Genomic DNA, 16,966 nt, shown 5'->3' with positions numbered 1-16,966 from the left:
TTTTGTGAGGCTGAAAGAGCTTTGGAGAAGCATTTCCATGAATATTTGACTTCTATTGGACAAAAGATCTGATTAAGGCTTTATTATTGAAGAAATGGGTTACTGGTGCTGTGGTGTGGTGGTACCGTTTTAGTGATGTGCCAATTTCAGAAAGACCCGATCTAATATGTGCATAGGGGCTTTCTCCATCCCTTTAGGCCAGCTAAGTTAGGATGGAAATTTTTAAAGAAGAGGTTTCCTGGTGAAATTTCTATTGCTTCCTGCTTCCAGTCATCTCAAAATACCTCAAGAATAGCCTTTCAACTAGCTTTCCAGCCCTTCTGCTTCCAGAAGGAACTAAAAAATGCAGACTTGTGAAAATGAAAAAAATAATTGACCCTTGTGCAATCACTAAAAAAAGATTCATTTTACATTTTGGACACAAATTGGAGTAGGCTTTTATTTTGTCAATCCTTACATCACTCAGTTTATTTCTGCTGTCTTGCAGATCGTATATGATGTCCAAAGCCAGTTTTAGTTTTAAAAGTTCTCGCAGCGGGAAAATGAAGCAAAATGCAGCCCATATCCCACCTGTTCTAATGACCTGTGTGACTCTGATTTTCTAAAGATTATTTTATATCATAGCTATGAAGATGTTCACACTTGGTTAAGGGCACAGGTATCCTGCAGAATTGCTGAGAGGTAAAAATGTCTAAAGAATAAGAAAGTCTCCTTTATTTCACTTGTTTGTTGCCTGGACAAAAATAAATCAGTCACTGTGCTGCTGTCAAGGCTGAATCCCCACTCTGTCACTTTGAGTACAGAAAGCGGGGGCCCTCAAGGATTTTAAAAATTAATACTTGCCACTCCAGGCTTCTATTAAACTTCCAAGATTACAGCTTTTGCCTGGCCTTGGCTTGGTAAATGCTGCCACCAGCCAAATGCAAAAAACTCCCTTGGACCCAGGACGGAGCACTTGGGAATTCCTTCCTCTGGGGTACCCTCGAACCCTTTCACACCCCCGCCTCCTCCAGGAAAGAGCTGCGAAAGAAAATAAAGGAAACTAGCTGTTTCTACCAGCTAATCAAACAACATGCACGAACCTCTTAGGACACCAAAATCTAATCCTGTTCTTAAAAAAGGTAAATTTTTATTAAAAACAAAAGGGAAGAAAATACATCTGGAACTTAAGCTTTTGCTAGATTTTTAAAAGAGCAATTCCAAAAATTAAGCATCCAAAATAGCTTTCTTAGGGGTTAGTTTAAAGGTTACAAGCAAACAAAGGCGTCTGGGGTTAGCACAGAGGAGTCCACAAGCCTTTAAAAGAAAACAAAAAAGAAAAAAGAGGAAATAAACTTAATTGCGTCTTCCTAAACATTCCTAATTTAATTACATATTTGGATTATTAAAAGTAGTTCTAGATAGGATCTGATGGTTTTCATATCTGGTTCAAACTTCACACAGCATTCCTGCTGCCTGTCTCTTCAGCCCAGAGAGAACATGGACAAAGGGAAAGTTTCTTTCCCAATTTTAAAAGTTCTACCTTCCCATTGGCTCTTTTGGTCAGATGTCCAGTTTCTTTTCTTTACCTGGAGGACTTTTAACCCTTTACAGGTAAAGCAAGCAGAGAACAGCTACCAAGAGTGATTTTACAGCTAACTGGCTGGCTGGGTGTTCATCAAAGGGAGCTAACCCACTCCCCCGACTCTCTCTCTCACACACACACACACTCACACTTAGTTCATTTATCACAGCTGCTTTGCATTTATAGGACACAGCAATCATGGGTTGGCATAAAGCTAAGTAAAATCCAAATTCTTACAATGATCTTACTGTTTTTGAAAGCAGATGGACTGTCATATATTATTGTAGCTGTCAATGCTGTCTGCAGTGTCTCACCACTCCGAGCACCTATCTCAGGTCAAATGTCAGAAAACAGGGCAGACACCCTAAACTGGTGATGTAATCTGTAATTAGATTTCACCAAACCAGTAACAAATATGCACTCCTGGATCACTATACCAATTTTGCCATAAAGTCATAGACAGTGCCCTTAGACTCTCCATCCTGCCAGCCAGCCAAACTGGACTTACTGATAATGGTCACATAAACCAAAAATCACACCACATCAGTTTTCTTCCAGTCCCAAAGGACCAGTCACTTACCCCTAAATCAATTGGTACTCTAGATCTCAAACCAAAGACAATGCTGGCAACCAATTCTCTAGTAAACCAAAGGTTCATTAGCCAAGAAAAACAAATGAGTTATTGAGAGGCTATAGCAGGTACATTAACCAGGTAAGTCAAAGATTGTAAGTCCAAAATGGTAACAGAGATTTAGTAATCTGCCAGTTTCCCCAAAGTCTTTTCAGGGCTACCCAAAATAACTTCAGGGATCTCCATTTTCTTGTTCAGTTATTCTACTGTGTTAGAACTCAAACAGTCCAGAGATAAAGGAACTTTTTTAATCAGTATTTCTAGCTTCTTTTCACAGACAACAATCTGTCAAGTGTATGTACCCACACAATGGTCAATGGCTTTGAATTTAGCACTCCTCTTCATTTGCATTTGATGAGTTGTTTAATCACAGGGATACACATAATGGAAATGCCTATTACATTATAATAGGAATAGATAAGTGAAAACAATACAAGTAACATTCCATTAGTTTTCACAAAGTTCTGACACCTGAATACACTCTTACATTATCACAAACTTTGATCTAGGGTTATTTAATTACCAGGCATGCATAATGTAAATATCATAGTAAACAGGATATAGATAGGTAAAAACAATACAATTAACATCTCCTTTGAGCGCTTATTAACATACAAGTGAATTGGCCTGAACATATACCAATATATTTAACTCCTTTTCTATTCACATACAAGTGAATTGGCCTATAGGGATGGGCTTGAGCTGGTCTGTCCATGTGATAGTAGCTCTAAGAATGACATGCCAAAGATAAAAGACATGAACAGGAGCCAAGAAACTGAGTTAAAAGCAGATCCTTTTATTGCAGCAAGAATAAGAGATACTTGCCTCACTTTGAACTAAATCTGCCATAGCCTTATCATATCTTGCCATGCTTGTATATGTGTGTGTATAGCATAAACATATTTTGAAAACGATATAATATTAAGCAACTATTCTTAAGTCTCTTAAAGCAGTGGTCTTTTCAAATGCTGAGTTTACTTTGAACAGCTAATCAGATGACGTTTATAAACATGTTGGACTTTAACTCTGGAAACTCACAAAGCTCCCAGCAACAATGGGAGTCTACGTATCAGCTGCTTGCTTTAAATGAAACTGCCTGAGGATCCAGTGTTAGGGCTTGTTGGGCTACACAGGCCATATGGTCATTATAGTTGCAGACAGAGGTTGCCAAGGTTGTTTTGCCATGGGGACTATTTTTAAGCAGTTCCTGGTCACACTGAAGAGATACTTAGGGATGGTCACTTAGCGTGGGTGGACACTAATACAGATTTAATTACGGGTATGTCTACACTACAAGATTATTCAGATTTTACATAAACCGGTTTTGTAAAACAGATTGTATAAAGTCAAGTGCACGCAGCCACACAAAGCACAATAATTCGGTGGTGTGCGTCCATGTACCGAGGCTAGCATTGATTTCTGGAGCGTTGCACTGTGGGTAGCTATCCCGTATGACCTCACCAGCCAGGAGCGTTCACAGGATGATGACAAGGACGGCTATCAGTCATTTTGTACTGTACCATCTGCCACCAGGGAGGGGAGGGAAGAGGATGCTGCTGTTTAGCGCTGCAGCACCCCATCTACCAGCAGCATCCAGTAGACATACGGTGACACTGAAAAGTGGCGGAGAAATGATTTTTTTCCCCTTTTCTTTGAGGGAGAAGAGGGAGTAAATTTGACGACATATTCCCCTGAACTACTGGCAACAATGTTTTGACCTTAGCCATTGGGAGCTCAGCCAAGAATGCAAATGCTTTTCGGAGACTGCAGGAACTGTGGGATATGCTGGAGTCCTCAGTCCCCCCCTCCCTCCTTCCATGAGCGCTCCATTTGATTCTTTGGCTTTCGTTACGCTTGTCATGGCAGCACTGTGCTGAGTCCCTGCTGTGGCCCTGTCTATCATAGCCTGGAGATTTTTCAAATGCTTTGTCATTTCATCTTCTGTAAGGGAGCTCTGGATAGAACAGATTTTCTCCCCATACAGGCAATCAGATCCCAGTATCTCCCGACGGTCCATGCTCGAGGTCTTTTTGGATTTGGGACTGCATCGCCACGCCGTGCTGATCAGACTCCACGCTGGCCAGACAGGAAATGCAATTCAAAGTTCGTGGGGCTTTTCCTGTCTACCTGGCCAGTGCATCCGAGTTTCAGATTGCTTTCCAGAGTGTCACAATGGTCACTGTGGGATAAGCCGCCTGGAGGCAATACCGTCGATTTGCGGCCACACTAACCCTAATCCAACATGGCAATACCGATTTCAGCACTGAAACTTCTCTCGAAGGGAGGAGTACAGAAACGTTTTTAAAGAGCCCTTTATATCATATAAAGGGCCTCGTTGTGTGAAAGGGTGCAGGGTTAATTCGGTTTTAACGCTGCTAAATTTCGGTTTAAATGCGTAGTGTAGACCAGGCCTCAGTCTCTGTGTTTGTAATATACAGTTAATAATGAAGTTACAATTGCAACAAAAGTTAAGACATTCCCAAGTTAAGGTTCTCATAACAACCTTTCACTGCCCTTAACAGTCAGGAAAAGTGGGTTGCCTCGTACCAAAACAGCATAACAAATATAATATACGAGACTTTGAGAAGACTTTGACAGAAATAATTATAAGTTCAATACTAAACTAATAAGTCATATATACAGATAGTAAAGATTAATTATGTGTGTCTTTCTCCAAATAACCACTGCTGATGTATGTGTGGATTTATCTCTTAAGTGCTCATGTTTTTGTCCAAACTTCAGTACTTCAGGTGTGCGCTATTTGATATGTTCAGAAGACATTTTATCCCGCAACTAGATACATCAGGCAGCAAACCAAGGTCCTATGCATGGTATTTAAACATTTGGAATTTTATTTGAAGACCACCTTTCTTAAACAAGGCAAAAATTTTGATTCCGCATGGCACAGGTGTGGCTTAATGTTTAAAACAAAGATGATCTGTAACTGAGTGTAAAATATGCAGCCGAGAACTGTCTTAGTTGAAAAATAAAATCCCCCCCCCCCAATAACTGAAAAAACAGCACCCATGGATTTGTATTTTAATTTTCCAACACCAAGCATGAGCAATTTCATCCCCACCCCACCCCACCGCCACCCCACCCCCATCCCCCCCCCCAACCCCACCCCCACCCACCCAAGGTAATTTCTGAAAAAGCTATAAGTAACTGGAAACTACAGAACAGAATGGAAGTGACAGCTCATTGGTAACAGAGCATTACAGCCACAGAGATAATAAACCCACAGCCACCTACTGTAAGATAGTTTGTATTTCAGAGGTGTAATGACAGCAGCAGAAGGTTGAAATAATGACTGAACCAGCTTTCCATGCTTTTAAGTTGTATTAAAAATAAAAAGGCTAGTTCAATTTTACTAGGTCTAAAAAGTGAGTTCGTAGATGGTGCTAATTGGTCTTTGTAATCTCATAGGCTTCCGTGACTTAAAATAGTTTTGCTGCCATTTATGCCAGTTAAGCATAACCTGCATGCATGGGTGGCGTGTGACTCCTGCATTTGGGGAGGCTGGGCCTGAGGGCCAGAAGCTCCCTAGAAGGGGGCGGAGGTGCCCACCAGCACCCAGACTGTGGCCCTGCCCCCTGCTCCACCCTGAGGCCCTGCCCACTTTCAACCTTAGACCCCACTTAGGCTGTGGTGCTCCATAGGTGGCAGGCTGGTGGTGTACATCCAAAGGGAAGTGTTCCGCATCCTGCATGGGCAGGCTTAACCTCTCCTGACCTATTATACCTGCATCCATGCCTATATGCTGCTTTCCATCTTAAAAGCTGTGTTTCAGCCTCTGTTTTTGAAGCATTTAAAGGGCCTCTCTTTAACACCTGATATTACTACAAGTGTTGTTTTTGTTTCAGTATCCTCCACTGCTATTAAATTAACATCTATTTCTTACTGTTTCTCTCTCCCTTTGCCATGATCACTTCCAGTCATCTAAGGGGAACATCTTATTAGATAAGTGGTTTCCAAACTTTTTTTTGTTACGCCCCTTTGGAGATTCATGTCCCCTGCATGCCCCCCTCTTTCTAAGAAGGCCTAGGCTGGAGGGATGCAGTACCTGTGGGGGCATTGGGAGCAGAAGGCTGCATCCGATGAGCATCTGTGCTCTTGCAAGACAGCCCAGTGGAAGTGGGTTTGCTTTTTTTTTTTTTTTTTTTTAAAGCTGCTTTAACGTTTTGAGTCAAGGGCTTGTTTTATTTGGCAGTCGCTTATTGGTTTTTTTTGTCATAGGTCTTGAACACAAAGTTGAGTTTAAAAATGGCTGTAGGAGTATTTTTAGTGATTGACTGGAGGTCAATGTACATGCGCAGCTTTTGCGTTTTAGAATCCTCCTACCCCTACTCTGTCAATTAAGAAAACACCTAAATTTGTGAACTTTCTGGCCTGCCCACTGGACATAGACTATGTTTCAATTTTTTGTCCCACATCAGGATATGCTTCAACAGTTCAGCATGGGAATGTAGCACATTGAGGTAACAGAGACCACTGAGGATGGAGAGAGCGAGGATGATCTTTTTTAATAATGTAAGTACACACAATTAATATTTTTATGTGTAACAATGTCATGTGCAGCAAAACTAGAACTACTATGAGAAAGTGGAGTTGGAAAAACATCCTCACTCTCCTCCCTCTGAAATAGATTGGTCCTTACAAAAAGAAAGGCTTGGGCCAGCATATCATATGCCTTGTCTCATACCACAAGGCTAGAGACCAATCAGTGAAAGGCAACAACTGTAAAACCCATCAAATGACCTAGCCCATTACAGAGCCAAGCCTAACCCAAGCAAGTCCTTGGCACTCATGCTTTCTGGCACTGAGGCAAACAGCTTAGTCCAACTCAAACCCTGATGAGAGCCGCAGGTGCCCCCTCCTCCTTGCAAACGTATGGGGCTGAGCACCACCCAGGCCCCTGCGGAAGAAGGGGATGGGCCCCACTTCTGGTCCCATCCATCTGCCTCCCCTAGGGAGGGTCCTTCATCTGTGCCATTCCCCCTGTGCACTGGGGCACTTGGGCCCCCCCACCCCAGTCTGTGGCTGGGCCTTAAATCTGCCTCCATTGAGGCAACAGCCCTTTGCTCTGACCCCCACCACTCAGTCCTGGTGTCCCAGCAGGTGCCTGGTTCTACCCACTTGCATGAAGGGGTGAGACAAGGAAGCCACTCCCCGCCCCATAGCTCCGCCCCCTGCTGCTGGGGGCGGGTGGCCCCTCCCCCGAGCGCTCAGTGACGTAGAACGGGTTGCCCGGGGACGTACAGCCAGGACGCGGGTCTCCATGGAGCAGAGGCTGGCGCAGTTCCGAGCCGCGCGCCGCGCCCCCCAGCCCACGGCGGCCCCGGCGAGCGAGCAGCGCGCGGGGCCGGAAACAGGCCTCGGCCCGCGGGACCGCCCCGCCCAGGTGAGGGGGGGAGGGGACCAGGGCCTAGACTCACTCCGTCCCGCCACTCGCGGGGTGGCGCCGGGACCACGTACCGCGCGTCGGCTCGTTCTCCTGGCGCGCTGGCTCGGCGGGCGGGGTAGACATGGGAGGCCGCTGGGGTCCGGAGGAGCGGGGCAGCCCCGCGCAGGGCGCAGTGCCCCCCCCCACCCCACTTGCTCTTGCCCCCTAGGAGGAGACGCGCAGGCCGGGACCCCCGCAGGATGTGGCCGCCGGTGCCCCCGCCCCGTGGGGCGCCCGGGCTCTCCTGACCCACGTGGCCTTGCTGAAGTTCCTGCTCTGGCTGGTGCTGCTGGGGCTCGCCGCGGAGCTGCAGTTCGGGCTGCCCTGCTTCGTCCTGTCGCTGTTCTACTGGCTCCACGCCGGCATGCGCGGCCCCGGCGAGAGGCGGCCGGGGGAGCGAAGCGCCTACTCCGTCTTCAACCCGGGCTGCCAGGCCATCCAGGGCACGCTCACCGCGGAGCAGCTGGAGCGCGAGTTACACTACGGCCCCGCCGCCGGGCGGTAGCGGCTGCGCCAGGGCACTGTGGGCGCAGCCTGACTAGCAGTAGCTGTATGCGCGCCTCTCCTCCGGGAGCCGGTGCCACCTTATGCTGCTCTGCCCCTGCTCGCTGCCGGGCCTTAGGCGCACCCCTCAGCTGTGAACTAAATCCTCGTCTCACTGCCAGACTAACTGTCCTTCGTGGGCGGAGCCTCTCCCCGCTAAGGGAGTGAATTCGGGGTGGCTCCAAATAAGAACGTAGCCAGCTCCGTTCCAGGTGAAATGTCTTAATTGACGGGTGCTGGCGTGAAGTTATGGCCACAAAGTGGTGCTAATTGTAATGTACTGAGATGGCCTTGGACACAACTTCTGGACACTAAGGCTTCTGGTACCTCAGAGGGCAGGGCAGTCTGAACCTCCTTGCCTTTATTTTCTTATGCTGCTGGCCCACCAATGAAAACAATTAACCTGTTGAGATTGTCATCTTAATATTAAGCAGCCTAATGAAGAATCCATGCCTAGCCTGGCTTTCAGAGTCAGGACCCCAGCTACTCTGGGACCAAATTTCACAGCAGTGTTAACTTAATTCTACTGCCCCTGAAATACCCTTCATTCTTGTTTCTTATCCTCTCCCCCCATACATATAACTGTGTCATAGCTGAAAATATTGAAGGATTTAAAATGTGTTGTATTTACTATTTCCAACCGTTTTTTATAAAAGTTTTTTTTTATTATGCTGTACAGTGGGAGAGGATGGGATTAAGGGGGCCTGAGCCCACTCTCCTGGCCTCTTCTCCCACCTAAAGGTAAGTGGGAGCTGACTGACCCGCTGCCTTCCTCTATGGGACAGTGCAGGGAACATGGACTATAATCCAGTTACTTCTCTGTTGTGGGGAAAGCTGAAGATCAAGAGGCAGCTGCAGGCATGTCCTATGGGTGCCTGGCTGCAACAACATAGCAAATTCCACAACAGAAATGCTGAGTGGTATATAGTGGGAAAAATTCCAAATCACAGGACATCAGAGTTCCCAGGGCCCTGATTGTAATGAATGGGGTAGTTTACACCTCTGAGCTATTGTCAGACTTTCTGTACCCCTACATTCAGTTCATGTTTTCAAGGTTCTTTCTGCCAGAAACAAAATGTTTTTTAAATGAAAGTTGAAATTTGGGACACAGTTGCGCAGCAAAGGGTAAATTTAGCTGCTGGGGAATCTCAAACAATGTCAATAACAATTAAGACATTTTATTTAGCTCTAACTAGCCTTTTAATAATATGATTAATAACTTTCTTCTTATCACTGTAATTGCACTTCGGCAGGCTGATATTACTGCCATTTATTAAGGGATGATGATAAATGAGGCACAGAACTGGGGATGGTGAGGGAAAGTCAGCTGACTTGGTACCCATAATTTGCTATAACATTCTTAATTATGCAGATTAAGGAATAAACTTTTCAACAGAGGCGGTATTGAGGCCAGCACCCCACACATCCTGTGAATGCCCATGCAAATGCAAAGGCACGTAGCCTCCTTTGTAATGCTGCATGGAGGATGGGTTATACTCTGCACTCAGCCAAGTTTACAGCCTGTAGCATAAGGTTTGACTTTTTTTTTCCCCATTTTACTTAATCCTTATGCGAATGTGATTAATTATAAAATAATTATCCTGCTTTAGAATCCAGTCCAAGAGTTACTTCTGGTTTCAAAGTAAAATTTAGGCTTCAGGAGATGAAAAATAACTATTAGGGCTTCAAGCTCTGCCAAGACTGCGTACATAATGAGCGGTGATATCTTTATAGTTATTGAGCTGTTCACAACTGTAGGTGGGTGAGATCTAATACAGGAAAAATACAATAATGCTGTTCTGTCCTGGTTATTAAATATGCATAATCTCCCATTCCAAGAAATCATTTTGGTTTCTGGCTGGACAGAGACAACATGTATCATCATTGGGCATTCAGCTTGAATTGTTGGCGGTCCTTGCCTCTGGCAGATGCTGTTCTTTACTATCTCTTAAACAGGGAGAGGTTTCTCTAGTACAAGTCTCCATGGAGGAGTTTACTCCGATAATCTGTGCCATGGCTTTGCAATACTGACTAATGTTAGTATGTTTGTCTCAAATCTATTGTATCATAATGGGACTGTACCCATAAAAAAGAAAATCAAATGTTTTAAATGTGATTGGAATTTATTCCCTTTGTGGAACAAAGATATATAATATAAATGACTGTTTGCAGTCCAAATTACCAGCAGGCGGTGGAAAGGGAATAGAGAGAAGTGCTTCAAGGATTCTTGTTTGTAGAAGATAGTGAGATGCTCTCACTGAGTGGAAAGACAATAATAGTAAGGATACCAATCGCCCTTGATCTACTGAGGCTCTTCGGCTAGAGATTAGACTTCTAGCTTTGGCTTGTTTGCTTTGATTAGTAATTCTTTCTAAGAGACTGAGGTATCAACATATGCCAAGCAAAATATCTTTTCTGATTTGCACACTTTTGTTCAAAACACTAATTTAGATGTCCAGTCTGATTGCAGTGGGGGTCGTATCGTTCACCATGTATTCTAACAGAGTAGCTGTCGCTACAGAGAGACCAGGAAAGTTACTAACTGCAGAAGATGATGTTTTTAGGGAAACCACTTGGGGACATAGACTTTCAATAAATGATTTAATATCCAGTATATAAAGGTTTTTCTGTTTCTTTGAGAGAATCATAACTTGTGTGTCACTTAATTCTCCTTGAATATTCCACCAAAAGGAGCCAAAAAAAAGAAATACACACCAGTAATAACAGATTTATGTGGCAAGGGAATTATATTCCAAGGAAAAATAAGGAAACTACACATCCATTTAATGTGCACAGGGAGTTTATATGGTCAACATGTACTACAGCTATAGTTGCCTTTCTGTTTCTACATGCGGAAAAAAATCACATTCAAATACACATTAACATTTAAACATTCATGAAAGAGTACACATTCTTTGTAGCAGCAAGAATAGACAAAGTTTTCACTCACTAAACTCTTAGTGACATAATCACTATATGTGCATTTAAAGTCTGGCTCCAGACACTTTGAAATAAATTATAATCACAGTGAGTAAGCGTGTTGCTAGAAGGCACAAAAAGTACACATTCACGGTGTTCATAAATGCAGGTTAAAAAGGTACTGCATAGGCAGCAGTCATGTAACAAGATAGCAAAATGAGTTATTGAAGACGCTGGTCAAATGTGTGAAAACCATCTTCTAAGCCCTGTCTGAAAATGTTTTTTTTTCTCCCCAAAGGCAGGATGTAATAAATTAGCCTAAATATTTTGACATGTTGGGTCACTAAGAACCAGGCTAGTGTGAGGATTTTTTTTTCATTATAATTTTATGTATCTGACAGAAATGATTTTTTTTGTCTCAGAAAGATGATCTGTACAAGAGGTGAAGGATTGAGAGCTTGCATTTTCTTTTTTTCTTTATGGCAAATAAGAGGATGCCTGGAAGTTTCCTCCAAAATTAATTTTTCTTGTTTGTGTTTTACCATAGAAGTATTAGGCATGCTTTTGGGTATTCCTGGGGGTTTTGGAGTGCTCTCTTTAATGGCAACAGAAGAGAAGTGACTGTGAAACTTTCAACCCTTAATTGATGGAGCAAGTTCTCAGTTACTGACAAAAGCACATTTCTTCTAAGTGTCTTTCAGCCTTTTGTGCTAAACTCAAATCTCTGCATGCCTGTAATCACCCATCTCTGGACCCTTTCCAGTTTTGCTATGTATCGTTTGAGGCAGCTGACGAAGTAAATGTGCTATTCCAGGCAAGGTACACTATTGAATTAGATCATGGCATAACTTTTTTACTACAGTTTTTCTAGCCTACTCTGTAAATGTCCCAACTTTTTTTTTAATCGCTTCTGTACAATATGCTTATGTCTTCATTGAGCTGTCCACAGTAATAGCCAAGTTTTGTCATGAGATGTAACAGTTAAATTAGAACCCAGCCACGGATGAGTAGTTAAATTATTCCTTTGGCTGTGCAGTATCTTGCATTTGTTAGTCATTAATTTTACCTGTTGTGATGCTGCCCATTCACTGGGATCCTACAGGTTTGGCTTTCATGTCAATCCGGTCCTGTTTATCAAAGCACTTAAGCATGCACTTTGCTGAATTAGAGCCTTCAGTGGGTCTTTTAGAGTGGGGTGAGAAAAATAAGGCAGGGTGGGCATTCCATATGAGAGGAGAGTGAAAATATGGGGGCTTGTTTAGTTTTGAGAGAATTAAAATACAGGGCCATGCCAGAGGTATACAGCAGGTAGGTTGGGTGCTTCTGCTTACCCTTTCAATACAAGAGCAGTAACCCCATCAATGAAATGGAAAGGCAACAAATTTAAAACTGATAAGGTTAATTATGCACCAACACTGATGCTCACAAGATACTCTTGAGCTTTTATAGGAATAACCAATTAGGTTGGATAAGATTTTTTTAAAATAGTGTTGTAAGCTGATGCCTATGTAAAGGGAATTAGGAAGGGCTAGATTCACAAAGGTATAGTTAGGTGCCTAAATGTTAGACTTAGATGCCTAAGGCCCAATTTTGGTTCCAGTGCAAGCTGTCAGACTCCTGCCACACCTTCATTCAGTGCATACGTGTTGAAAGTTCCTTAAGCACCTATGGTTCAGCCTCAGAGCGGGCATACTGTTGCTTCCTTCTAGGTGTCCACATGCCTAGCTCCCCACCTAAGCACCAGAACAATTCACAAACCAAGGCATGCAGATATCTGGCCAAATCCATCACATGCAGGGCTCAATTCAGTACATGTGCTCAGAGGCTGCCTACTAGTGGTTGGTGCACTAACCTGGTATGTGGGAGACTCAATTCAATTCCCCATCTGCTTGAAATGAAGAAAGTATTTAAATAGGGGGTCTCCCACACCTCTGAGTGTCCTAGTCAACTGAACTAGGATATATTCCAATCTAGTGGGGTGGGGGAAAAGGGGATACAGATCCCTTGTTTCTTTGGTGGAAACTTTCACTATGGATAAAGTGTCACTGGAGTGGAGGGACTAGACTTCGGATCTTCTGCTGCCTTCAGTGGATGTCCTAATCACCAGGATACAGAGTCATTCTTCCAAGCTTGCTCATCAATGACACTCATTTATCCACAGTAGAAAAGCTTTAATGAGAGACCAACCCCCTCCCCCACATCCCTATGTGCCTGTCCCACAACTAGTAGTTGGCTCATTCTTACAGGGAACACTTTAAGCACACCTAAACTGCCTGACTCCAGGAGAGGGGTTCCTGGCTGTGGATCACTAGCAGAGATAAGTGCCTCCCCTGCAGCCTGGACTTAGGTGCCTAACATTCAGAAGATCAGGTTAGGCCACACCCTTGTCATCAACATCGCCTCAAGTAGGGAGCAGCTTAATCTATTTGTGAATCACAATCTGAGGTGCCTATCTCACCCCATTCATTGTATAGCAAGCCTAAGCACCTACCTGCAAATCACAGTGTTGGTCCTACACTTTTGTAGGTATCTAAAAGTAAGCTTTGTGAAGCTAATCTGAAGAAACTTTCCCGAAGGGGAAGTTATTATTTAGTTGTTCAATATGAGGTTTCTTGCACTTTTCTCTGGAGCAGCTGGTATTGGCTTGTACTGAACAAATGGTCTGATCTGATAGTAATTCCTTTATCTTGACTAACCCAAACAAACAATTACATTACTGCAACATATTGTTACCACATAGAAACATGTGGCGTGCCAGTGTTAACCTTTTGTCATGGTGAAAATAGGGTCCAGTCTCTTCTTTCTGGATGAGAATTCCCCATATGCGTGTAAACAAATGTGTATTAATAAAGTACATATAAAATTGCTTTATGTTTCATTCACAGGAAGTAATAGTTACTGTGTAAAGGGAGACAGTTGCAGCTCAATCTAAAACTTTTCTTGGAAATTTGCTATATTTTATTTTTTCACTACATGGTTGTAGACTACTCAAATCACTGAATTATTTGGGTCTGAAACTGAAATAGTTAAATCATAACAATTTGATTCATGTTCAATTATAAACTGCATGACAGTAGAGACCTCTACTTTGAATACTCCCACCTCAGAAAAAGGTCTGAGCAAATATATGGGCCTTCCAGCATGTCCTGAGCGCAAAAGACTCTGCTTTCTCTCTCCCTCTGCTTATCTGCAAACCAGAGTCTAAAGGCTAGATTCACAGAGTACATAGGTATCTAACTGCTACTTTAGGTGCCAATGGCATTCACAAACCTCCTGCTCCGCTGCTATCTGAACTTGTAAGTGCCTAAATTCCCCTGGTCCCTACATTTCTACCAGTGAGCATGTACAAAACACCCTAAGTCATGACACAGCTGAGCTGTTTGAGAATCCCACCAGGATTAGGCATGAGCTAGGGTGTCAAACTAGGTGCATGCCTACCGGTTCAGGTCTTGTATAAAAGAGAGCCAACAGTTCAAGCATTGTTGTGGCTGCCAGGCACATTTGTGTGTCATTATACTAAACAGACCAATGGATAAAGAGGTGGGAGATCCAGCTCTGAATCCCTGTTCTGCCTGATTGATTTGAAGCAGGGACTTGAAACCTACAATGTGGGAGACCTGGAAAGTGCCCTAACCACGAGGCTGTTCGATATCCTGGGATCGGTCTCTCTCAATCTCTCCTGCTGAAACTGTTCCACTTTGTATTATTAAATATTACTGGAACATGGTCTTGAAGCTTATTCTCTTATATGCCATGGATATGGCTTAACCAACCACCAGCCTGTTCATTCTCTCAGAAATTCACTCTCTCACTTTTTCTCTCTGGCTCAATGACTAAGTATTTATACACAGTGGAACCGCTTCAACAGAAGAGACAGAAGGTGTGTCTACACTAAAGTCAACCTTAGGTTGACTTACAGTCACCATAGTAATTACTGCAATGGTGCACGTCCTCACCAGGAATGCTTCCATTGGCCTAAGAGGAGCAGTGTGGGGAGCTGAGAGGGCAGTCTCTTAGCTTCACTGGCAGCTCCTTGCTGGGAGCCCAGCTACCTCCCCACATGCTCCCAGGCTACCGATGGGCTGTGGGAGACATAGATTTTATTTCTTCCCCGCCTGATATGGAGCAGAGATTTGAATTTGAGTCTCCCACCTGAGTACCCTAACCACTGAACTTGTCTTGTTGAAGCTGTTCCACTTTTTAAATAAATGGCCATTGAGCCAGAGAAAGAATGACTATATATTCCAGTGGCTAAGGCTCTCTCCTGGCAAGCAGGAGTCTCAGCTTCACATCTCAGCTCCACAATTAAGCAGAGTGGACTTGAACCTGGATCTCCAGCACCCTAGGAGCTCTAACCACTGCAATAAAGATTATGGGGGGCTGGTTCTCCTATTATTACTACTTTTCCCCTTTGTGACTCTAGCTCAAAGATTGAGATGGCCCTGCCACCTGCGGGACATTTACACAAGATACATATTAGGTTGGGTACCTTGGCTGAATGTCACTGGGCGTAAACAACATGAGAAAGAGGCAGGCCTCTAAGGTACTAGGAGTCAAAGTTCTGGTCTTAACCAATACAACCAAAGCTTATTTACAGCCAAAGAGAGACAGAAATACCAGTCAGAGTCGTATGTAGGGGGATAAGTGTATGGAGAGGAGGAGTATTTTGCCAGAAATACAGCATGAAATAAGTCATTAGACTATTTGAAGCCTATAAACAGTGGGCCTCATCCTTTGGTCCTTATACATACAAAGTTCTCAGTCTTCACTGGGCAGTTTGCTTGAATAAGGACCACAGGAGTAAGTCCTTTCACACTAAGGGCAGGTCTACACTACAGACTTGCATTGGTGCAGCTGCATCAGTGCTGTAGCACTTCTGGTGAAGATGCTCTAAGTGGATGGGAGACAGCTCTCCTGTCAGCTTAATTACCTCACCTCTGCGAGAGGCAGTAGCTATGTCAGCAGGAGAAGCTCTGCTGCTGACATAGTGCTGCCTACATGGGAGGGGTGGGAAGTGAAGGTTGTTAGAATTACATTGCTCAGAGGAGTGATACACCTGAGCAAGGCAGTTATACTGAAGTAAGTGTGTAGTGTAGATCTGGCCCAAGCAACTGGAGCAAGGGTTAGATAGCTTCTCTTACAGTTCTTCTCATGTATGCTCTGCCCTTCACAACACTGAGCACTCTCAGCTCCTGTTGACTTCAGCAGGAGTTGAGGGCAATTAGCACCTTGATTGGTCCTCTGGGCTAGATTCATTCATTTTTAGAAAGAGCTTTGAGTTTATATAAATAGTTCCTTTCGTCTTGCAACATTATAAGTGGTGACATTCTAAAGGCTCACTAAGAGCATAAATTTAAATAGCTCCAGCACAGAAGAGAAAGTACATCAGAGAGCTGTCATCAGTGCTGGAAGTGCAGTTACTAAATAAACTCAATTAACAATATTTTAGTTCCTGGCATCATGAGAAAAGAACCTTGAAGATACATCATGCCAAAAGAAAATAAAGAAGACAAGAGACAAGGAAACTAAGCACGTATACTAGAGAACTCCAAGAATTCTATTATTTCAAAGTGAAGAAAATGTTGCAAGTTGTGTAATGGTCACAATATAACTTTTGCATGTATGTACACCCAAGAAACAGAGCATACCATCCACAGAAAACTATCCATGGTCAACCACTTACTCTGAGGTGCAACTCATTACTTCCATCCATATTAATATGTGTGCAGCCAATTGACAATGCAGAGTGCTATGTAAAAGCTTAATGTTCAGGTGTTACACTATCAACGTCAACGTTAACCCAAAGAACACATACTCGTTAACAGAAGAATAGGCCCCTAATATACACAGAACGTACTTCTCCAAA

General features: G+C 43.5%; 1 protein-coding gene across 1 annotated transcript; it reads left to right on the top strand.

Annotated features, from left to right (window-relative positions):
- The first annotated feature begins 7,441 nt into the window (after positions 1-7,441).
- On the top strand, positions 7,442-10,292 carry SAYSD1 (SAYSVFN motif domain containing 1). The gene is made up of 2 exons (XM_032790181.2): positions 7,442-7,596; positions 7,808-10,292. Exons 1-2 carry the CDS (start codon positions 7,474-7,476, stop codon positions 8,141-8,143), a joined length of 459 nt encoding a protein of 152 aa, XP_032646072.1. The 5' UTR covers positions 7,442-7,473; the 3' UTR covers positions 8,144-10,292.
- Positions 10,293-16,966: the final 6,674 nt, after the last annotated feature.

The sequence above is a fragment of the Chelonoidis abingdonii genome, chromosome 3, assembly GCF_003597395.2.
Source record: "Chelonoidis abingdonii isolate Lonesome George chromosome 3, CheloAbing_2.0, whole genome shotgun sequence".
NCBI lineage: Eukaryota > Metazoa > Chordata > Testudines > Testudinidae > Chelonoidis > Chelonoidis abingdonii.
Note: the sequence above shows the minus strand (reverse complement) of the source record. Positions and strands in the feature narration are given on the sequence as shown.

Coding starts and splice junctions, on each gene's coding strand:
- SAYSD1 (XM_032790181.2), top strand. CDS start 7,474: ATGGAGCAGAGGCTGGCGCAGTTCCGAGCCGCGCGCCGCGCCCCCCAG. Junction 7,597..7,807: donor CGCGGGACCGCCCCGCCCAG/GTGAGGGGGGGA, acceptor CTTGCCCCCTAG/GAGGAGACGCGCAGGCCGGG.